General features: G+C 41.8%; 1 protein-coding gene across 2 annotated transcripts in view; it reads right to left on the bottom strand.

Annotated features, from left to right (window-relative positions):
- The window catches only part of sema3fb (sema domain, immunoglobulin domain (Ig), short basic domain, secreted, (semaphorin) 3Fb), a 56544-nt gene that overhangs the window by 5885 nt on the left and 26053 nt on the right, over nt 1-24606 (bottom strand). Inside the window, exons 3-15 of one of the 2 annotated variants that reach the window (XM_065954987.1) lie at nt 14857-15017; nt 14430-14492; nt 13834-13953; nt 12409-12498; nt 10591-10684; nt 8560-8679; nt 8192-8331; nt 6928-7042; nt 2507-2576; nt 2216-2360; nt 1794-2016; nt 627-715; nt 390-431 (exon numbers count right to left, since the gene is read on the bottom strand). In XM_065954987.1, coding sequence (XP_065811059.1) covers nt 390-431; nt 627-715; nt 1794-2016; nt 2216-2360; nt 2507-2576; nt 6928-7042; nt 8192-8331; nt 8560-8679; nt 10591-10684; nt 12409-12498; nt 13834-13953; nt 14430-14492; nt 14857-15017 — 1472 coding nt within the window. The remainder of the gene's footprint in view (nt 1-389; nt 432-626; nt 716-1793; nt 2017-2215; nt 2361-2506; nt 2577-6927; nt 7043-8191; nt 8332-8559; nt 8680-10590; nt 10685-12408; nt 12499-13833; nt 13954-14429; nt 14493-14856; nt 15018-24606) is intronic. The other variant, XM_065954988.1, reaches the window with a different exon arrangement.

Raw genomic sequence — 24606 nt, 5'->3', positions numbered from 1 at the left:
TCATCTGGCATAATATTCAGCTCAGCTCTCTCAGGTCGCCATCATAATTTTATGATCAGCTGTTAGAAATTTGTCACTTTGGCAGGCTGCATGTAATGCAACCTCTCTGTCCGAGGGATGATGTAACAGAATGAAGAAAAGCACAAGGATTTGAATCACACTGAAAGGCAGCACTAAACCTTTAGTGTCTTTTTCATATTTCTCTCATCATTGTCTCCCTCTTACTGGTTCTATGTGCTATGAGGGGAAGCAGCAATAAGCACAGCTGCGTACAAGAAGCTTGTAACCTTTTCAAACAGCAATAATTTTGCATTCGCTTTCCTTGGAAGATGAAATTGTTTCCTCTTTTCATCATGGAATAAGACAGGTAGATGCACTGAAATACATACTCTTTTAGATGAGATCTTCATTGTTGTAATCGGGGTCGGGACCTTGAAAGAAAATAATTTTGTGTGAGTACAGAGTTTAATCAGATGGACATGTACAGTGTGTACAAATGAGTGAGCTAATTATGACAAAGTGGCAAGAAAAACAAAAGTCAAGGATTCAAGTGCAAAGAAGGTAAGATAAAATATAATAGACCAATAAAGTTTAATAGGGAAAAAATGAATCAAGGAAAAGCTCACCTTGAAAACCTCTACCTCCTCCAAGACCAGCTCCTCAGTCTGCAGGTCATCTCTGGGCAGAACAATGACTTTCTGCACTGTTCCCTTGTCTGTGAAGCACAACGCACACATCAGCTACATACCTGCAACCTCACACCCCGCTGCCCATGCACAGCCATGTGAATTCTCATTTTATTATCTCAGCAACCACCCACAAAGGATAATCCTTGTATCAACAGGCTCCACTGTACTCTTTGCCCTGTTTATATGTTTTCTCTTTAGTTTGACCTTAGCACAATGAAATGAACCTCTGTTTCACTTGGTGCTGCCACCCCAATGATACATTTCTTCTGTCACACTCTGGCTTTCTGGCTTTCCCTGGCTAGCATGTTTGATTTCAGTAAAGTGTAAGGCAGTCTTGTTAGTAAGACACCTGAGATTTATTATGTTTTCTGCACTGAGCCTTCAATTGCAATGAATGGCAGCCTCTGACAGCAGCTGAAAGGACACACATTCCTCCATAGTGGCCTCCATCACACACAAACCCATTAGTCCCCTCCCCAGAATGCACAGATGAGCAATGAAGCTGGGGTATGGGCGTCATATGCAACAAGTAAGGGCTGCACACTCTGGGTGGCTGCTGCTGTCTTACTGAGGCCTGATTAAAGGCTGACGCAAGAAAACAAATAGATAATCTCTTTTGCACCAGTGGGCAGGATTAAGGTGATGGATACACTGACTGTACCCCCCCGCCTTTCTTCTTCTTACCCCCTGTGTCTTTCCTCTCTCCCGCTGTTGATCCACCACTGCCCTCCAGGTACAAATCTCCTGTTGTTTACTTCATGTGAATAGGGCAAGGTACAAACCCTTTGATTGGTTAAACTTCCACCCAAGCACAAAAGGCAAGAATTCTTTTCTCTTAATGATAAATGATTACAGGGGAGACAAGCCCCCCACTTACATGGGATTTATTTCCACGGGGGGATTTTTTGGTCCATTACTCAACTTCCCACTGACACTGTTATTCACCATTCTGAATCTAGTGTAAAGGGTTCATGGGTTCAGCCAGACTTCTTTTGCACATAAGGTTCTTAAAAATAACCTCAAGAAAGCTGTAATGACTTTATAAGTAGCCAAACTTACTTCTTTCATATTCAAACACATTTCGATTCAACAAAACACACTCACCAGTTCCTAAGAAGAGTACTTCATAGTTTCCATCTGCAGCCGCAACTTGGTCCACAGTGATGGTGGTGAACTCATAATCCACATTGGTACGCACCACTAGGGGGCGCTTGTGTATTGGGTACACAGCATTGTACATGGCAGGGTGATTCCTCATAAAGTTAATCACTTCATCTGGATAGTCCTTGGTGGACTTCATGTTGGGGGTGAATGTACCTCCAGGGCACTAAAAGAGAAACAGGAGAATTATGAGAGGAAGAAATTGGACATAATCAAATAAGTAACGCATCTTTAAGAGCCTGTCTGCAGTAGTTATGCTTAACTTGTTCAGATGGTTTCTACTTGAGGTTTAAGTCAGAAGGAAGTTGCTGTTATGCTAGCTTGCTATGGCTTCATGTGTGGGTCAGTGTAGACAGGAAACTCACTGTGCCTGGTCGGGGGTAGGGGATCTTCCCAGTGTAAGCCACCCACTGGTAATTTGGACCCTCCTTGTGGGCAAAGGGTCCATTGAATACCATGCGGATGTCAGCCATGGAGTAGACACAAACTGCTGAGCCTTTGAAGACAGAGCTATAAAGAGAAAGTCAATGTTGAAAAAAAGGTTAAGAAAATGTATGACAAAATATGAAAAGAATCAGCCAACTCTGGCCATTTATCCCTAAATAAAGCCTATGGCAGGTGTTGTGGATAAACTGTATTATTTATCGTTCACTGACCCAGAGACAGAGAAGACTCCATAAATCACAGGATTTTTTGTGTCCTGTGTTGGCTGTATGTAAACATCTCCTGTAAGAGAAAAGAGAAAAATCACGTCAGTGCAAACTTAACGGGTGAAGGAACCATCACGCTCCACAGCAAAAGCACTCTACTTTACTAATATTTACACAGCTTTCAGCCAATGCTAAACTCTTAACCAGAGAGACCTTTAGGCTACACCTCGCTGGAAGAAGTGATGCACAAACAAAAGAGCTGAACCTTCATCTTTGTTGGAAACACATGGAACCCACCACTCCACTGGCTGTGGAAAATAAACCAATTGGGACCTGTTGTGATGCAGATAACTATTGCACCAACGAAAAAGATGATGTCTAATTTGTTCGATATATATTTATATTTTAGGTATTTTGTCACAATATGTAATGAAACTATTAAAAATCTGACTCAATGGCACAACACAACAATTAAATTCCACCCTTAAGGTGGCATGAATGTCTCATGCATGTAGATATCTCATTAACGAAATACGCCAAACCACTTTGCTCTAACACAGAAACTGAAACTTGTCAGGCCCTATCACTGAACCATCCACAACAAAGCAGTTTAAGCCCGGCACCAAGGAAAGATATTTAACAGCAGAGGAGGGAACATAAACTGTCTGTTTTTCTACAGCCCAGACTGAAACAATGTGATTCCTGAACCACTTGAGACGGCTCCTGAGGAGACAGACAATTTAAGCACGATGTGGTGGGATTCTTTCCCCATGTATTTGTCTTTCAGGGAAAGGAAATATCTCTTTTCTCCCTAAGGGACAACAGCATCATATAGTATTAACCAGATTTTTAAGGTCTCTAAATCACAGATGGTCACACTCGTTCCTACAGGACTCTGACAGTGGACACAGCCGCATTTAGACTATCCTTTTATACTTAGCAAAGGTACAAAGCAACAAATAAAGAAAAGCTAAACATGCGATGGGTGATAAGTCTTTCTCCTGTTTGGTACCTGACCTAAATACTAGTCCCAGGAGACAGGTTCACTACCAACAATAGGACAACGGCCTTCAGCGTGAAACAGAGAATGTGCTTCCAACCCGACTGAAGGGAGAAATGGTTGCAAATTCAGCAGCAGTCTTAAGCCTGAAGCTTATACCTGAAACAGATAGCAGGAAAATTGTCAATTTTTCCCAGTGGATAACTCACTCCAGAATCCACCCATACACATAAAGAACACCAAGCCATCTTCCACAGCTGCCACAGCAGTGGAACGGTCATGGGTTTGCATGGATGCAGTGCAATGGGCTGTCAAGGGTGTCGCACAACACATGATCCTTGTCATGACATACATCTGCTGTACTGCAGAAATAGACGACTGCACGCAAGAAGTTTGTGTATACACAGACAAGCAAAAGCTGAAACAAAGGTATAGGTACCACATGGCTAAAAACAGATTGAGCCTTCAGGGTTACCTTGGAAAAAAAACATCTTATGATTAGCAATAAAACATATGGGGCTGGGATGACTTCTCCGGGGGATTTTGTGTGTTAATAATACTGTTAACAGTTAGAAAAGGATCTAGATTTCACAACTGTACTTCCTTTATAAATTAGGCAATGAAATCCCAGCTGTCATACAAGCAATTTTCTTAACAAAAAGAAAACAATCTACTTGATCATCATTTTTTCCCTTTCCTTGCCTGTACGTTTATCCACTTAACTGTTTTCTCCATTTGGCTTTTCTCAGCCTATTTATTATATACTTTTTCTTAAGTGTTTCACAACTCAAGTGCAGAATTTCTTTTCTATTTTTCTATTTTTACTAATGAGTGAAAAAAAAAAAAACATTTTAATGTTGTCTTTTAAATCATTGTGGCTAAATTAGGTATATGTTGTAAGTGCCGAGCCAATAGCTGTTGCATATTCCAACTGTAAAAACTCCCCAGGTCTCAGGCGTGCTTTGCCATAATGTCTTTCTGCATAGGACAACCATGCCAGGAACACAGCTGGTCCAGACATTTCAACAAAGTTCTTAGTAATAACTTGCAGAGTTGTTTTATTAAAACTCTTAAAAAAGGGGGAAAAGTTTAAGGAACTTCTCACTCAAGCGTGGCTAAATGATCTTTCTGAACTTGTGCTGGCCTGAAACAGTCTTCCACTGTGCTGTCTTCATCTACAGTGCCTGATTACTGCATGTAGCCAACTGAATTCTAAATAATATGGTATATTGGGAACTATGATTATGAGCTTCTTACCAAGAGACTATTGAGAGGATTGTTACCACTCCCATGTTTGTACAGTAAACATTAAGGTGTAATCAGCATAAGCATAGCAGCGAATTAGCCTAGCTATTGTCATAAAAACTGGCAAAAGCACAACATTGTAAGTCCAAAGTGAGCATGCTAACTTATCTAACAGGTAGAAAAAAACAACTTGTGGTATGCAGGAGGTTGGCCAGGTTATTTATTAGCTGGGTGTTGGACTTCCTTGAGTTTGTACTAGCTTCCCGGCTGACTATGCTTTTTTATTTTTTATTTAAAAGACTCATTTTTGGTCTTTTTGTGCCTTTAATGGAGAGATAGGATAGCGGATAGAGTCAGAAATCAGGGAGAGAGAGTAGGGAATGACACGCGGGAAAGAAGCCACAGGTTGGATTCGATCCTGGGCCGCCCGCTTGGAGGACCATGGCCTCCATACACAGGGCGCGCACACCAACCACCGCGCTACCAGCGCCCCCTGGCATACTATGTTTTAATAGTTGTATCAAACAAACCATGCAATCTGTTAATTACTCATCCTAAAATATTCTGAAATTGTAATCTTATTTCCTTTGGATGCAACCAGACCATTCCCTCTGCCTAAATGAACCTACATATCTCCTGGTTCTCCTGGTTGTAGCTTCATATGGAATGCACAGTCCTGAAAGTGGTCCAAGTCTCCCCAATTATCTAAGAAATCAAATGTCCATAAATCTCCTAATATCCAGAGTTTCCTTTGGGGAGCCTTATTCAATGAGCAATAGTAAAAGATTTACAGTAATTGCCCTTGTGAAATTCTAAAACCTTATTCAAATCAAACACTCCAGCGACAGAGCTGAATAAACATTCAATACAATAAATGTAAAGCCAAAAGCATGAAATTTAATCGTATCCAATTTACTATCCCCTCCAGGAGTCCTTGGCAGGTTGGCTGCTCTGCAAATTGATATGTGCAGTCTTTCCTACTCTATGGGATTGTGTACTCTCACATGCCTGTCCTTGGTCATTCTCCGACCTGTCTCAGAACACATGTAAATCCTCTTCAGGTAATGCCCGTAAAAAACATCAGCACCATAGACGATAACTGTCCAGCTCTTCCACAGAACCAATCTGCAGTGTTTCCTTATATTAACCCACTCCTGACCAATACAGACTGAGCTGTACACCCAATTGCTGACCTACTTTGGATTTCTTTAAAATCATTAAAGTGGCTGCACAGGTAAAAAGGCCTCAGAGTGTGTGTGTCTTTTAATGTCATAAGATGCAACAATTATAGTACTAAAATCAACTCAATAGCTAGGTAAACAGAAACACCCATTCCTACTCGGTGATCTAACCTGCCTGTCATCAGGCCTCCCTCTTTACACACACAAAAAAGAGACACTTTTGTTTCAGACAAACTGAAATAAAATGACAACTACAGTTGTGGGATTATATGTGTCATTTCCATTATAGTATGCTGTATTGGCCATATGGTGGGAGTGGGCTGCCATATGGGCCAAGGATTGAGCTCTGGTGTGTGTTTACACAAGTACGCTATTGGCAGGTGCTGCAGTGGACTGTTCTCTGGTTAATATTTCAGATGTGATCATAAATGACAGCGATCTGAAAAAGAACAAGTCTGAAATAAATCAAGCCCTGTCTTTTGTCTTTTTCTTTGCCATTTGATACGAACTGTCAAAATGATTAACTAAACACAGTGGAGCTTAAGTTTCTTTCAAAAATCGGGGTGAAACAAAAGTTGGCCAATGGGAATGCTTCCACAGGATGGAAGGTCATTTAATAAGTTTTGATAAAAGTGGTAATTGTAAGTTAAATAAATGTTGCCGTTCCATAGTCATTATCAGAACCATCAAATAGATATAAGCTTCTCATGTGCATACAAGAAATATGTCTTTAATTTATAATTCAAATTAATAAATGTATCTTTTATTTTGAACCTATATGTGTGGGATGTACTTTGGCAGAGCAGCTTGACACACTACCCACAGAAAAAGAAAAAGAAAAGACAAACACAGAAGAACAGACATCACAAGGCTACCAACATGTTTGATTGACAGGGATGTCTATGAAGCCCCTACCCACACCAGGTGACCTACGGCTCACCACTTTAACTGTAAATAGTGGGGGAAAAATCACAGCATAATTACAAGGTCTTTGTACTCACGAAGCTCATCAAAGTGCGTCTCCATGCCGTCAGCACCCGGAACCGAGCAGATGAGCCTGGCCTTCAGGAAGGTGCTCCACTTGTTCACCAGACAGCAGTGGCCTCCATCGTCATTCTGCACTTGAGAGGGTGGGGATACAGAGCAGTTTCTACATCAATCACTTAAACTCACATCTTTCTCTGTCTTCCTACTGAAAACAAACCCAGGTGGAGCCACCCACACACACTATACAGTACATATTGGTTTGCAAAGCCAGGAAGCTAAAATGGGAGGGGGGGGGGGGTGAGATTGTAAACACTGACTCCTCCTATTTAGACTTCCATCTGTGGTGGAGCAAGGCCAGAATCTATCCCAGTTAAAAAGAGGTAAGACCAGTTATTTCTTTCAAATCCTCTGCCATAATCAGCATCTATCTCTTACAAATGAGTGACAAAGCCTTCACATTCTTTGTGCAATTTTGATGGATCCCAGGTCAGGAGCAGAAAAAAAGTTTGCATCATTTCCACTGTCATTACAGTAAACATCTGAGCGTGCCGTTAGAGGTGTGCGGGGTGTAGAGAATGGCAGTAAGAGTGTCCAGATGTGTGGCCAAGTAAGAATAACAGCACTGGTTCTCTGGAGGCTGCAGCAGAGCACACTGCAAAGGGGGATGAGTGTTTGTGTGCCGGGTCAGCGCCTGACCCCCTCAAATAAATACAATGGCAAACAGCTGAGGCAACTAGCACACGTATAGCGCATTTTCTCACTTATACCCGTGCTCTTGCACTGAATCTAAGGCTCAAACATTCACGCAAACCCATAAGGGAACACCTATAATTACACTAGCCCCATATAAACACTATAAGAAGCACCAAAAGCTCCCAGAGACATTTGTTGTTATGTGTTTTTTTTATCTCTGCTCATTTTTTTCTAGTGCATGCAGAAAATGTAAGTTAAACTGAGAAGGACTTTATTTTAAAGGCAGTGAGTTGTCCGCTATCATGTACACAAAAACGTGTTTAAGGACCAGCAGGGAGAAGAGGTCAGAGGATCACAGGGTCAGAAGTCATAGGGCACCCTTACAGACAGAGGCATGCATTGTAGACAAGAAGGTTAAAGACCCATGTGGATTCCAGCACATCAGCGTTGGCCAAATACTGCTTCTGTGCCTGTAAATATTCAAACGCTCTCATTGGTAGTCCCCAGCCTGTTCTTAATATCTATACAGGCTTTCTTTTTTATTTAGCATAAAACCAAAAACAAATCATCTCACTGTTTACACACCAGGCAGATGCGTCCTATACGGGACTGGGTCACAGGAGTCTGACCCATCTCAGAGGACTTCTCCCGGAAGAAGAAATACAGCTTGTCGTCATTTCTCTCTGCACTGTCTGGGATCAGGTGGACATGGATGAAAGTGGGGTCTGTGGAGAAAAGAGGTGATGAGATGTTTCGGCCCAGAATGAATTTGGGGAAACATTTGGCTGAAATCGTATAAACTGTGAGCCTTTCCTGTTTATCACTTGTTGAAGGATTCTAAACATATGCAAACATTACATTTTAGCTTTAGTTGATTGAAAAATAACATAGAAGAGCTTAACACTCTGCATGAAGTCCTAATTCATCACTTATAGGCTTCAAAGAACATTTACCATTTAACCATCTGGAGTTGTACTGATCTGTCCGCATGGCCGTCTTTGTTCCCAAAGTACGGAAAACGGCAGAGTCTGTTCCCATGAAGTCAACATAGACCCCAGCATACAGCTCACCATCTGAAAAAAAGACAGAAAAAAGTTAAGTTTAGAAATTCCATGACTCTGACTTGATTCCAGCACCTCCCTTGGCACCAAACACGAAGGCTTTTATTTCAAAATGTATATTTAGAGCTCATCTTCTCAGGATTCTTGACTTTACAATGCAGGACCTTAGCATTGCAAAGTTTTTGGACACATATTTCTTTCTAGGGTGTTTTAATTAACGTTTGATCGTAAAAACATGTTTAAAGAAAGATAAAGATTTGTATAATTACAACAAAAATTAGGTGTAATAAATTAGTGATAATAAAGAAATGATAAGAGATGTAAAATGAACTTAAATCTTTACGTGCACTCCATAAAGAGCACATCCATGTGTGCAGACTGACAAATGTATACTACAGCCTTGTTAAGCCACAGGAAGGCAAGGTGTTTGTTCTCCAGCTGCTGTAAGGGCCCCTCAGGAAAGCAGGTGTGACTGTCAGCTCTCAAAGATGGAGTAAGAAGACAGCAGGAGATGGCGCAGAGGAAACAAAAAACACTTCCCTAACACCATTATATTCAATGTCATGGTGCTCAGAAGCTTTATGGAGATTGATGATGTATCATTAAAATGTCCATGGATGATTGGACCTCTAATGTGGTAAAGAGCAGAGAAGTCAGTTGTCAGCAGTAAATCTATTGTTGTGGTATAGAATTCGAAATCATTAGGAACACCAACTATAGTGTCTCGTGTATGATTCTAACTGGTGGAAGTGGGAGGTACATCCATCTTGGATGACAGTACTGGTTTCATACTGGTCAGCTGGCACTGTGCTAATGTGGGAAAGCATTGCCAGTGATTTACACCCACTGTCTCACCCCACAGAGAGAAGATCGAGTTTCACAGGTGGCAACTGTGGGGTCTGGACCTGACTGAGTGCCCTTGGGCAAAGGGACAAAGGACAGTGCCTTCATGAAAAACTAAAGTATAATATGTATATTCACAATAATAAGGTGGATTGACTGAATGAGGTGGAAATACACTTTAAGTCCTTAAAGCAAATAATCTTTTAATGTTGAGTATTATGGTCCAATGTCTTTACTTGAACATTATGACACAGCCTGCTCTCCAACATTAGGTAAATTAAAAGAAGAAAAAAAACATTAGTGTGTAAATGAGGTGTTGGGCCAGTGTAGGCCTCCAGAACAACTCAATTGTTACTCTGCATCTTGACAGCTGGATGACTGAACAAGATTCTCACAAAAAACACCTCCCGTGAACGTTTTGGTCATGGTGTTGGCAAGTGCGGTCTAACAAGGAGCAGCTGTGGGGCGGCTGTGGCTCAGTTGGTAGAGTCGTCACCTCCCAACCGGAAGGTCAAGCGTTCAATCCCCAGCTGAGCAACATGTCTGATGTGTCCTTGGGAAAGACACTTAACCCCACATTACTCCCGCTGCTTCAGTGGTGGTGTATGAATGGATTAGTGTTGTACCTACTCTCTGATGTACGTCGCTTTGGATAAAAGCGTCTGCTAAGTGAATTGTAGAATTGTTGTAGAACAAGATGATCTGGCTGATAATTGTAGCCACACATACACCTCCAATGGGCTTTAAATTGGAACGAGATCTCAAGACTACAGTGAAATACTATTCGGCAAGCACCCAAGTTCTCTTAATTGATAAGCCTACATATGTACAGTAATACATATGCAGGTTTTCAGTTTAAGAGGCCTGACCTCCTTTACTTCTTCTTCAAGTGCAGGGGCAAAGTATTTATGTACCAAAGTTTAGCAAATGCATATGCCATGAGTAAATAAGGCCACACAAGAAAACAGGACATAAAAGTTAAGAATCCATGTGGCCTAACACTGCCATTACGATGAAGAACTCTAGGCCTAATGTACCAGAGCTTACACCCTCCTGTGAACGTGCCCAGATGAAACTCACTGATCAAAGCTGACACGCTGTTGAGCTTCGGGTCGTAGGAGCACTTTCCTTTCCCAGATTCCACTTTTCCAGGCTCCAAATGGAAGATATCTTCCTGAAATGGAAAAATCATATGGAGATGGCAATAAATTCAGCACTCTTCATCTTGTCACTGTAATTCCCTTGTGAAAGGGTAAATGAGGCACCGAGTGTGCTCCAAGTGACTCCTGTGGGAGTCATCCTACACTGCATGATGGGGGCTGAAGTATTAGAATAATGAATACGCATTCATACAGAAATATACATGCAGGAAAAGCAAGGAATTTCTAATCAATCTCTATGCCACTGTACTGCTGAAAACAATGTGTCTTAGTATTTTTTCCCTGAATAATAAACTGCATGCCAAATGTCTCTCAGCCTTTGGTGCCTATGGCTCTTCAGGCCTAGTGCTGACACCTATAATCCAGCACAGTGAAAACAAACCCATGATGCAGGCTGGATGACTGATGCTCACTGCTAGTGGCCTCTCTGTGCACAAGCACTGAAAGATGATTGGCATGAATTTGCGTATAAGAGTGGGGGAACATGAATCAGTGGCATGCAATGACATGTCCTTCAGCCCCGCCTCACACACCAGAGCCTGTCCAATCCCAATGGTTACAGAGAAAGAGACATCTCTGTCGTTGTCCATCAGCACTAAATCAGTGGAAAGAAAATGGCACAGTGCCAAACTCACTTCATTGGATCACACACATATCCTTTCACAATTCTCCACTCAAGTTTGATTAAAATCACCACTCGTGCAAATAAGGAGGTGCCGACAACGCACTCCCAGCCACGCCAGATGTTGATGTGTAAAAAAGGTCACAAACATTTATGTGTACCAGAGGGAAACTGTGCCCTAGACATGCTTTTATAACCCTGCTGTAAAATATGACCCCTTAGAAAAGTTGTGACACATTAAAAAGAAAATCTGACTCGCAAAAAAAAAAACTTCAAACATATTCACTGTGACCCCTTCACTTTAGTTTCCACGTGTCCTTCAAAAGCCCTTTTTGTGTTAAAATGTGCCTGGAGAGCTCAAACATGGAGACATGTTCAAGTATGTGGCTTCTTTATTTCCTTGCTGCACAGCTAGTTGACTACAGATGGCTGGTGTTTGCACTGGGCTAACAGAGCCTGCTGCAGGAGTGGGTCAGATGCTGACTAGTCCTGCCTTCTCTGTGGGAGAGACTGCACCACATTCCTACAGAGGGTGGATGGCTCGTTGGTTTGAAGCAATAATGGGTGTGACGTCCTTTCTCAGATAAGCGCAATGAATGATTTGGGTATCTTTTGTTAAATAAATGCTTAATATACGCTATTTATAATTAATATGTCATGCATTGAACAGCAGTGAAAGCCTGCTTTATTAAATCTTGAACTAGCAAAAGTCAACATGATTTTTTCAGCAGTCTGTGAAGATTTTGCCATTCAATAATCCAGCTCACATGCAAAATATGGCATTTAGCACAAATGCAAAGCACAAACAGGACAATGACAGATATGAAAGGGTGTTCAGACAATGAGGCATACACAAAGGAAAAATGAGTGAAACACTGATAAAAAAAAAAATGAGGTGACATGAAATGAAATGCAATTCCACATCACAAAGCCTGCAAGGTTTGTGTAAGGACTAGACGAGATTCATGCCAAATGTTAAGGAGATAAACAAATGATGGGGAATTAAAGATGATTCAGACAAAATGTGCTCGGACATAAAGATAGGGAGCGTGCTGCTGGTGGCCACGAGCCCAGGCAGAATGCAGGGCTGCGGTGCAGACAGGGCCCACATCGCACCTTTAATCCAAGTGTCTCGTGCACAGCGCTGGGTTCAGCTGCGCGGCTAGCCCTTCCTCTGGCCTGGGCCATCTGCAGATACATGGACGTCTAAAACAGGAGACAGCAACACAGTCTGGATGTTACGCCACTTATGAGGAGGGATCGAGGGAACCTTCTTCCATATGCTTCACTGGAATAAATCCTGACTTCCAGACCCGATGAGGACCTCTCAGAACCAAAACTAATGAAATCAGTATAATGCATGTGCACCAAGAAAATATATGTGTGTGAGCAACTTTTTGTAGGTTTATTTGACCAGATGGTTGAAAAGTCAACTCTAACATTTTTCTATCCAGCAGTTGAGTCAATAAAGCTCTCACAGTATGCTACTTATATGTATGCCTTATCTGCTGCTGAAGCAAAAACATTCTGTTGAAACAGTTTACAAAAGCTGATACATGATACATCACATACTGGTGAAATCAAATAACAACAATGCATGTGAATGTTGAATTAATAATTACTAACTCAGTTACACTATTTGTGTAAGGAACTGCGTGCATGGCTCTGTGTTGAATGTAACACCTCACGTTTTTGCACTCAGCGTTAACTCCAAAGCACAGCTGAGAAAGGGGCTCACGGGGGACAACTCAAATCTATCTGTTCAATGTGTTGAAGAAAAAAAAGACAACCATCTCATTAATGGACTAGAACTGGAACATTCCACAAGCACCCCATAATGGGAGCTCCCACCTCCAATTACCCAACATCTCACAAGTTGGAAGCTGGCGGGTGGCCTGGGTGGATGCATGAAGGGGTGGATGGATAGGCAAGCAAATGGATGGAAGCCCTTCGTAAGCAAATGGTCATGAAGTAACCGAATGCAACAAGGGACTCATGCAAGCCGTGCCTGCAGTTGCAAGTTCTCTAAACTGTGTTGTATGTCTCAAAGGAGAGTTTAAAGGAAAATATACTTTTTATTCATCCCATTTTAAAAAGTCCCCTGGTCATTGTTAGGGAACAAGTGTGATATTTAAAGAATAGTTAGGTGTTAAAGGGGAGTATGGCATGGTGGTGATGCTTGGCTTGCTTTAAGAAATTCAAAAGGTCCCATTAAAGGCTGAGACTAAACAGAGAAACTTTTACAGCTCACTGAGGAATACAGCTGTGTGCACCTAAAGCTTTGTTGGCTGCTTTGCCAGACACAGGAACATGGTACCCCCAGCAGGCCTTATGATGGAAGGAAATCATTGTTAAGGGAACCTCCAGTAACTTACTCTGAGTAAGGTGGAGGGAGGATAAGAACTTGGGTAAGAAAAAGAAAAAAGAAAAAGGAGAATCTGGGCTATGCCATAACATAAACAGAGAAAGCTGTTTGCTTAGTCGTTTTACCAAGAGACCACATTTTTGGGAAGAACTTTTCTCAAGTCTTTAAATTCTAACCTGAGGTTTGCGTCCGCGGTTTACAAAAGTACAAACTGGATTGTAAGCTCCTGTCCCACAGATGTAGAGCTGAGTCCGGTTCCATGGCTCAACCAGGCGGATGAAATTAGCACACTCCTCCTGGAGACATAAAAAAACAAGTCAATTCAAATGCTATAAGCATCTGAATAACAAGCCATTCATAGCCATAGTTTACTGGTAAACCTCCTGCACATTTACTGAATGCTCAAGTTTAAAAGACTTTTAGTCTGTGCCTCTACATTTATGTAGACAATACGTCAAAAACTTAGCCATGGTGTTATACTCTTGACCCTGGCCTGGCAGAAAGGTGGATGGAGAGCGTGACTTATTCAACTCTCTCTTTCTTTGGCTAGATCGATGGAACTAGCAGTTTTACTGGGCCAAGTCTCAACCCTGCAGGTGAGTGCCATTTACAAAGGTCTGTCACATTGTAACATGTAGTGAGCTGTACGTGTTTAGCCCTATGAGTTCAAAAAACTACATATTTTCTAATTTTTGGCCTAACAAGTGGATGGAAATCACATCAGCTGAATATACCTGCTGAGCTCATGAGTGTAGTCAGCAGGCGTACTTACATTGGCGTCCTTCCCACTCACAAGGCACTCCATCCTTCTCCGTTCAGACACTGGCCAGTGGATCTGTCAAGGGGGGAACAGATGACATTTTATAGTTACAATCCAAACTGCTACACATCACTGGCATTTATGAGGTTTCTGGGCTGAAATTGCAAGGGGGACATCCACCCAGGCAAATATAAGTCCTATTGGGATAGTCATAACCCAATTATAGTGTTTTAATGACCCAACAACTGAAAAAGTGCCCTCCAACAAAAACTCAATACGAGGGAACCAAAGTGGCTGTTGAAGGGGCAAAACTATGGAACATTTTGCCCTGCAGAGCTGCTGCTGTAGCACTAAGGTAAAGGCAATTCCTTCAACGCAATTATACAGCCCATTTGAGGGATGGGGTTACAGATGAGGGGAAGCATGGGAATTGTCTTACAATATGGGGTTCCTTGTTGATGTCATGGAGGTCCAGGGACAAGATGTGATCCTTGCTGCCAACGTACATGCGATCATGGTCCTCATCCATACGCAGGATCCGGTAATCTGAAGTGTTGAGAAGGTAGGCGAAGTGATGAGCAGTGCCGGTGGATCTCAGCTCTGTATGGAGACAGAAAAAGATTAAAGACAACTGTGGGGCACATGCACATTTTCACAAAGACATGTATGCACAACTGACACATTCCTCATGCCACTCCTCCAAACAGTGTGGAGTTATCTGATGGTTTTCAACCAACACCATTGTAACTTAACACCACACATTAGAGACAACTGCTACTGAGTATCTGTCACGCTGTGTTGATGGCTTCATACCGCCTGAGTAGATCAGAAGATATAGAAAGTCTCTAATTTTCTTCTGTCCATTACTTCCATCAAATGGCAGACAATAAAAACAGCACTCTGACAGTTACATATAATGTTATTACAAAGTAATTCCATATATATAGGACATGATATGATGAATATACTAAGTTTAGCTGGGTTTACACAGCTACATTGCTTGTAGGACAACACTCTCCAAAGGCCAGAGGAGTGTACTCCTATAGTAACACAATGCAAGTCCTCTCATGTTGAGAGTAACCCTATCTTCCTACAGCTATTTGTTGGAGTGTTTGTTTGATATGTTCTTCTTGGTTCAGCAACTATGTACAGACAGGGCAGAGAGGCCACTGAGAGAGCAAAGGCCCCATGCCTCACCATAGACAAACACACTCCTCTACAATCTATAGGGTAGACGCATTACAGGGTGGCATTCACATATTGTTGGACAAACACAGAGGTTTGACTCAAACAGCAGGAAAGTCCCTTTTCACTGTTTTGCTTTATTCTACAACCAGCAGACCACAGAAAGCTGAAACAGGGAACCACACTTTGAGGTTACTCAACATTCTTTTGTGTTGATTTAGCAGCAGAAATGTGGTGAAGGGAAACCAGAGTGTAAACTTTGAGTACAGTAAGCTTTGTTTGACCGTTTACAAATGCTGGATAAAAGAGAGAGTGAAATGTAGTTTATGTGGGGTGTGAACATGGTAACATAGGTTTGGCAATACACATATAAACCAATAACACATATAAACCAATAACATTTTAAAGCATAGTTTCAAAAATAATACATTTCAGGATATAGATAAATGCTACGATACTTTCTGGGGGCTCATTATGTTTCGTCATGTTCAGTCTGATAATGATAGGTTGTTATGTGGTCATACAGAAGAGTCCTGGACCCCAAAGCATGCAAAGCCATCAACATGTCCACCATTGGGCCTTAAAATAAACACCATCTAGAGACCTTTTTAAACAGACTCCCTATGGAATCTGATATTACCAGTCCTTCCATCCAATTCTAAATTTAACACACGGTTACATCAATAAGCAAAGATTAATAGCATTAGATTTGCTGTATTTGTACAGTTTGATTGAATAACTGTGCCCACCAAATGTATGTTTACAGGTCAGCAGATTGATTGACAGCTGTCAGAGGAGTAGCAACATGTGCTTGGAGGCTCTGCTTATTTGTGTTGGAAGCTAAAGTGAATGATGAGTCCCCATACACTCTTGCTGTGTTTATTTGGGCGTGCAGAAAGAGTTGAACACACTGGATAAAAATGCATTGTATACACAAACACAAATGCATGCACATTGCACACAAATTTCAACGGCCAGTTAAAGCCCTTTCCCGAGGCAGGCTGTCAGCAGCTCCTCAGTGTGTGTTTGCTGCCAACGTAAAACTGGATGGGACCATCTTTCAACTGAACTAAATGCTAGAGCCTAAATGCAACTGGGCCTTTAGGTACCACAAGAAATGTGAAATCATTCTAACTAAAAGGCATCATTCCAAACTCGGTCAGCCTTTGTCACTTCAGTCAAAGTCAACACTTGCCAGAGGCACTGGCACAAGACCTATGAAATGTTGATTGAGAACCATAATGGCTGCAGATTGAAATCCACTACTTCACTGCTGCAGAGGTCAAGGTGTCTGTGAAAACAAGCCAGGAAGGTCCTTGAGGCTAGTGCCAGGAAAACTTCCAGTCACTTGGAAAGACCTGCAGAGGGACTGTTGTGCTATGTCACTAAATGCCAAGGAATGGCTGTTGTAGTACCCACTGTACTATAATGGATGGTAAATGAACTGTAGTGCTTCTCCAAGCCTCAAACCACTCAACGCTAGAGGTGGGTGATATGGGAAAAATATCATATCACGATTTTTTTTTTTTGCAAAATCCCGATCACAATTTTATCACAATTTTTTTCATACTGATCTTTAGACAAATTTGTAAGTTACTGACCAGTTCAACCAAACTTATTTCCCTGTATAATGTTTAAGTGCACAAAAACTGTGCTGACAAGTTTGATCTATTTGAAAAACATCTTTGTAGGTGGTCTGGAGGTCTCTCACCCAGAACATCTTTAGCAACAGAAATGTCTTTCCCTCAATTTGATCAATATTTATGAACAATTTGAAGGTTTTCCTCACCACTTTTAAATTATGATTTAGTAATGTGTCCTCTTTTTATGTTCATCAGGAACATTTTCACGCAGTGATGCATTCATTTAAAAACATGTAGACTTCAAATGTTTCTGTTCTATTTTAGCCCTGCAGAGTTCCTACAGCTGGAGCTTCATACAGGCTCTGCAGCCTTTGTTGTTTTTTATGACATCATTGGACTAACTTTAGTTTAGTTTATATATAATCAAACATAATACAGAATGTGTTCATTCTGCGACATATGATCAAAGTAAGTTTTACTGACAGAAGAGTTCAATTCATAGAAGTCTTGTTGTAAAAGCCATGAGACATTACACAAGGTAAAACATTTTTAGGATACGCGCATATGCAGTAGTTTAATATTTAATACTCTATAGACTGTATCAACTATCACAAGTAGTTCTAAATAACACAAGATAGAACAAACTGTAACTTGCATGACTGTCAGCTCAAAATAGAAACCTAGAAATATGCAACCAGGACTTTTTGTTGCTTTTTCTATTGTTGAGACAATTTTGTACCTGGCAGCGACCACAAACCCAGGACCAAACTGAACCGTGACCTCTGTGAACCGTTCCACCTCTTGTATGAAGTAATCCAATCCATATACATTCACACGCTGCTGTTAATGCCACAGCGAGCAATTTGAGGTTCAGTATCTCTTGCTCAAGGACACATTGTGTGGAATGCAGGAGCAGGGGAATGACAGAGGGAGACGATCGACTCCCACCACTGTGGCACAGCCGCCCCTATTTGTAGGGTTGTGTTTGGTGATTCCTAAAAGGAAGTGATGCTTTTTTGTTAAATCAACCCAAAATATTATTTTGCTTAGTTCGTAAGAAATATCCTTTATCTTGTCAGACAATACAATCTCAGATATGCACTATATGCTCTGCAATACACAACAACATACTCCCAGTAGGAGATTACATTTTTGTATTACAGGAAAAGGCTAATAAAGGCAGAACTACTGTTTTGTTTGTCAGCCACATTAGGGGATGGCAGCCTTTTCCACACACACACAGACTTATCCTAGAGATTTAGAGGCTGGGAGCAGTGTACAGGTGTGTCTACTAGAGCCAGATAAACTCTTAAAGAACCCCATTACTGGGTGTATGGTTTAGGTTCACTCTGGGGGGTCTGCATACACAGCCGGCACCTTGTTTCAGAACACACCACTTTCCCCTGTGGAATGGCAATGGCTCTATTAGAGGTGAAAGTAAGCTGGTGAAGGAACTTGATCCTCGCACTCAATGTCCCATCCTTTAGTCATTCACGTACGTTTGTACACTCATATACCTGCACTTGCACGCAACTAAGAACAAAAGTGGGTCCTGTGTAGTACTACAACACAGAAAATAAACTGATCAAGCAGCAGTGAGCTCAGACCTCTCAGTATACCAATGAGAGGCAACCAGGTTCACTTTCTTCAGTCTGCTGAACACAGACAATCCTCTCCCTTCTTCCGACATTTCAAGGTGCTGCACAGCCCGCTGCCTGTTCCCACAACTCAACACTCTGCTCTTGGCTGCAAGTAAGGTTTGTGTCAGTGTTTGAGAATAGAGAGAGCTGAGTAAGATGAGACCAGAACAAATTATAGTTAGAGGTCAACATCAGAGCCAATTGACAAAGTATGAACAGTTTCACAGACTAGAACATGAGCTCTTCTCTTGTGTAAGATACAATAATTACCGGTGGTAAGAAGCTCAGTATACATTAACTACTTATAAAGTAATAGGGAAAAATGTGTCAATTACACAAGAACATAAACTCTGTTAAGATTTGTGTGAAATAATTTCGTTCTTTCTTTTGTCCAAACTCATAAACCATCAAATGACCTCTCAGATCTATCTTGTGACCCTACGCAGAAAGACGGCCCTAATGTAAGGAAAACACTGAACCAAGCTACAGGTAGCTTATAATATTGTTAAAAGTGGATCAACCATGACCATAATGATACAATGATACTTTTGCATTTATTCATGTCTATGAATGGATTCTGCTAATTACAGTGATGGGCTGTATGTCAATAAAACAATAACAAATAGAGCGACAAGCAACATCACAGGCATTTGGGTCCATCTCACCAAGGACATTTGTGCTATTGATTAGTATGTTTGATTTTTTTAATGAACAAGAGGTTATTGAGTTTTAATAACAGACAGCATCCATTAATCTTTCACACTTCTTCTTTGCATTGGGGCTGGAGCTGAGGCCACTGTATTGAATGTGAAATTATTTATTTTTCCAAAAGGTTAAGAGTATTTTCATTGGTAAAAAATATTCCTACATGCATGACTACTATCAATAAAACATTATGTACACATTTAGGCCCTTTTTAATCAACTAATCCTTACACACTTCTCATGAACAAAAAAATCTGATTTGTTGAGGGAGGGAAGTCTAGTAGAACAGAAGCTGGACCAAACGATGAGCAAACTAGAACAGGTATAAATGGTTAATTAGATCGTCAAATATTTTCATGACAGTCACTTAGTTGGTTTTCTGCATCAACAGCTTTCCATGTGTATAAATATCGAATATCCTTTTTTTGCAATTTTTTTGCAGGTGAGTTTCTTGCTGCATCTTCAACTAATGCTCGAGAGTGGTCTGTAGGACAATGCATTGGTTGTACTGGAAAGTACTCCATTCGCCCAACCCTCTGCAGCCCCTTCCTCAGAGCATAATAAATAAAAAATGTATTTTTTTTGCCTGGTTAAATGAGGTGTAGAAACACACTGCAATCGGAGAGACATGCCTCACTGTCAGACTGAGCCAGCCCTCTTCCTCCTGAGAGAATACTTGGCTGCTGACGGTGATCTCCGGGGCTGTAGGCCTGCATGTTACAGCATATCTCTCCATCTTAAATTAATAGCCAACGGGCCCCAGTTTACTTTGGAAATACGTTTGGACAGGAACATTTCACGGGGATGTGATACACTCTCAAGATCACATCTCCAGAAATAAGAGAACACACTGGTTATTGCCTTTTTGTGTGAAATTATTTCCCACCATTTTCTCACACAAGGAAAAGAAAGGACTAGGTTTTATGTATTGCACAGCTCTTTAAACATCCTATTTGTATCATCAGAACTTCCTGTCATTGAGTAACTGCTTGCAGCAGGACTTAACAGTACACAGCCCCTCCCCATTCATAACTTTCCTGGCAAATAACCAAAATGCCTTAGTGAAGTGATTGGATCATGGAACTCCTGTGTTTAAACAAAACATTGAAGGGAAAAGGTGAGAATGAAGATTAAACACACATCCTGCCACTTAAAAGTGCAGCACACAGGCGCTACGTGACACTGTTATGGGTGCTACACCCCTCTGCATACTCTGGCTTCAAATGGGGTAAATTAAAAGTGCAGGACGCTGCCAATGACAGTGAAGAGCATGTTGCTGCCTGAAGCCTGCTGCTCCCCAAAGGGAACCACTGAGATAAGGAGGGTGGGGGATGGTGATAGAAAGAGACAAAAGTTTGCGATCTGCTGCTCTGACACTGAACCGGAGGGGAACGATGAGCAATGTGAATGGACGTGCGTTGTAATCACCTGCTCACTTCACAGCTCTGTGGTTTTCCCTTGCGGGACGTATGGCTGATAATTAGAAACTGCAGCTTTTGCATCATGCCGTCCTTCTGTCTACAGCACAGAGAGGCTCTACAGATGTCCACAAGTAATGTTGAAACCACCTAAATTGAAAAATCTTGCGTCAAATAATGTTTCATTCAGTCTGCTTAGACGGTAAAAATAGAGTGACAAAAATATTCTGTTAGCCTCCAGCACATCATAAACAAGCTGCAGTACCTGAGTTGGTTCCTGAGGCGATTTCCAAGCCGTCAGAGAGGGGTGTGTAAGTTCACACGCAGGAGAGTGGCAGCAGTGATAATTAGGGTGTTTAACAGGGGGCGGGAGAGGTGACATGCTCTCACACATCAAAGACAGCGATTATCAGGAATCCTGGCCAAATATTTTGATTGCTGTCAGTGCGGAGGGGAAAACTGAAGTAAAGGTTGTCTTATTATTTTTCAAAAAGGTACGCTTCATTCCCACAGCAACAATGGATTTCCTCACAACTTTCCCCTTATTTTACAAGGTTACCCTCTTAGTAGTTACCAACTTTAAACAATAGGCATTGACGACTGAAGCAACCATCAGCAACAGTGTCATAGGTTCAACAGACCTACTTGTGATGACATGTAGGCTATAACCTGGAAATTTGATCTGAGGTTTGTTCTTATTCAGTAAAATATTTGTGTCTGCAGGCCTTGTAACGGTCCAATGTACTGGGCGGCTGTGGCTCAGTTGGTCGAGTCATCGTCTCTCAACCGGAGGGTCAAGGGTTCGATCCTGCAGCAACATGTCTTGGGCAAGACACTTAACCCTGAATTGCTCCCTCTGCTTTGTCAGCGGGGTATGAATGCGTATGAATGGGATTAGTCACTTCTGATGGTGTCACTACATAGCAACCTCTGCCATCAGTGTGAATAGATAGGTGTGAATAGGTAGGTGTGCGTTGCGGTGTAAAAGCGCTTTGAATACTAAAATACTCAAGTCTATTTACCATTCACCATAATTTATGTATGTATTTATTTATACATAGTGACTTTCTTTGTGGTATTTTGAGAATGTGCCCCAACCAACTCTCTGTGTGTACATTTTAGAAATTTGACAACAAATGTGTTATTTGAATACAGTTTGTTTATTCAGAAATAGTCTGAGATTTTTTTCTGACAAGTTGGCTTATATCCAGACACCTGTATCTGAGGGTTGCTGTGATTCTATCTGATCTTAATCTTGCAAACCTTTCATGTAGTGAGTTCCTGTATCTGCAGGATAACAAGCATTCTTATATATATGGGGGCAATTGTTGAGCTCAAAAACATTAAGACAAAGACCAGAAAACATTTTCCTGCATACAGACTAGTGTGTGGCTGCTCAGAGGCTCAACTGGCACCTTCAATGTTAGTTTGATAGCCGAGAGAGACACTTGTACTCTGGGACTATCCCACACTGCCCTCCTTTGCTCTCCTTCAACAGCGCCTTTCAACGCAAACTTGTCTACATGTCAAACAGTTACAGGAGTTATTTGGGTTTGTGTGAGCTGCACGCTTCAAAGCCAGTAGAGGAGTGACACAGTTGTTAAAGAATGCCTGTGTAATTACTCGAGAGTGGGTATGAGGTTAGCTGTGCTGCTAAATGAAAAGGAACAATAACAGCATGAGAACGCAGCAGCTGCTCGCCTCGGCTTAGTAACTCTGTGGGACGGAGGATAATAAAAGCGGTCAGAGGCTCGGCCACTGTGTCACATAAGATAGGACTCGTCATTCAGCAGTTAACAAATATGCAAGGGTAGAGGATCCAGAGATACGATCTGACCTGCTGGTAATGCCACAGAGCCTGGCCCATAAAGGAACGGTAATCTTTTGTGATGTTCTCTCAGAAGCATGGTCAAGCCTCGCTGAAATCTGTGTGTGCGTTTGTGTGTGTGTGTGTGTGTGTGTGTGTGTGTGTGTGTGTGTGTGTGTGTGTGTGTGTGTGTGTGTGTGTGTGTTTGCATCTTGGTGAAGAGACGGGCTCTGCAGCTTGCTGCTAGGAGAGAAAACACAGACATAACAGCATGCCTGTACAAACACCTGCCTCATTCGTACAAGCATCAACACAGGCAACTCTTCCCGCTATTATCTTACTTCAGACATGACATTGAGATGTATGGCATCAGGAACAGTATTTCATGCTGAGTCTTTTATTTTGGTCATTAAATTACGCTTCTAACGACCTAACTAGCTTTTGGCGTGTGAAGGCTTTAATGGGTTAGTTGTACTGTCAACACCTGACGCAACACACTGACAAGGATTCTTGCCAAAGAAATTTCAAAAATAAAATCATGATAAATGTCATCAAATGTTTTACTACTATGTGACTATGAGTTAGGTACCTTTCTTGTATTGACACATTTTCAATGTTTAAACAACATAAGGGATACACCAGAAGCACTACCATAAACAAAATCATTAACCACCACTCCTGGCCTAACAGTGTCTGTGAGTACACCCAGTGCTCTGTGAAACGTGATGCCTTTGTGTTAACAACTGTCACCACCTTGTTACTTTTGGACCCTACTGCGCCCTGCCACTCCCTGTCAACCTGGGGGGCTCAACCATTCTATTATTGGGAGCCACTGTAGGGCCCTGTCCCTCTTTTTCTTACAGCCCCTACCCCACACTAATGGCACCAATTTGTATTCACTGTCAGCCCTGATGAGCTCTCATGTGGAGAGATGGCCTTATCACAAGGCCTCTGGCTCCCATCACCAAAGCCCCTCTGCTGCTGACTGCAGAGGGGCTTTGGTGCCAGAGCCCAGAGTTCTGACTGACAGGTGAAGAGGGTGAGGGGGTTGGTGCAGAGATACACACTCTTTATTACCATGTTAATTCTCAAAACAGAACACAGACGGGCTCTTGTACAGAATTGGTTGAACATAACACACGGAGTCGATAAAGAATCCATGACCAAAACTTGAATCACATACACTGGTTGTTGTCCTTTTTCCCCACCTTTAATCCTAATGACATTAGAAGTCAGCAGAGTAGACCTGGGTTCCTTCTCCAAACAAATGAACACCTTCCTTCCTGGATCTAACTGAAACATATATAGATGACAGTCCAGCTGAGGAGGATGTAAAATGTGGAGAGAAAGGGATCCTCCCAAGAGAGTCTTGATCTAATCGCACACATCTGCACAAACACAGCTCTGTTTTTACTGACATGTGTTTTATTAACAGTCTCCAGCTCAACAGTGACACATCTGGTCCTTTTCCAATCGCACATGTCAACTAACGGCAATCCTCCTGTGACCTTTACATACAGACTATTCATGTGAATCACTTGTGTTTAAGGCAGTGTTGGGATAAACGCGATTCTAGCAATGCATTTCTAAGTAACGCGTTACTGCGGTGAACTGTAGTCTATGTGCAGGAAGAAAAACGTCTCTCACAAGAATGAATCACCGAGCAAAACAACAACATGCTTCTCAGCGTAGTGCTTCAGACACCAAAGACCCGGGTGCGGCTCTAGTTAGCTCGGCAGAACAATGAGGAAAAGCCCCATCCAATAGCTGGCTTGATTTAAAAATACTGCCAGCTCCACGTTCTGTAAGCAGAGTAGACTAATAGACAGGTATGTTGTTGGCGACCTGCTTT

Source organism: Labrus bergylta, chromosome 5 (assembly GCF_963930695.1).
Source record: "Labrus bergylta chromosome 5, fLabBer1.1, whole genome shotgun sequence".
NCBI lineage: Eukaryota > Metazoa > Chordata > Actinopteri > Labriformes > Labridae > Labrus > Labrus bergylta.
The sequence above is the reverse complement of the archived record's forward strand: the minus strand, read 5'-3'. Positions and strand labels throughout refer to the sequence as shown.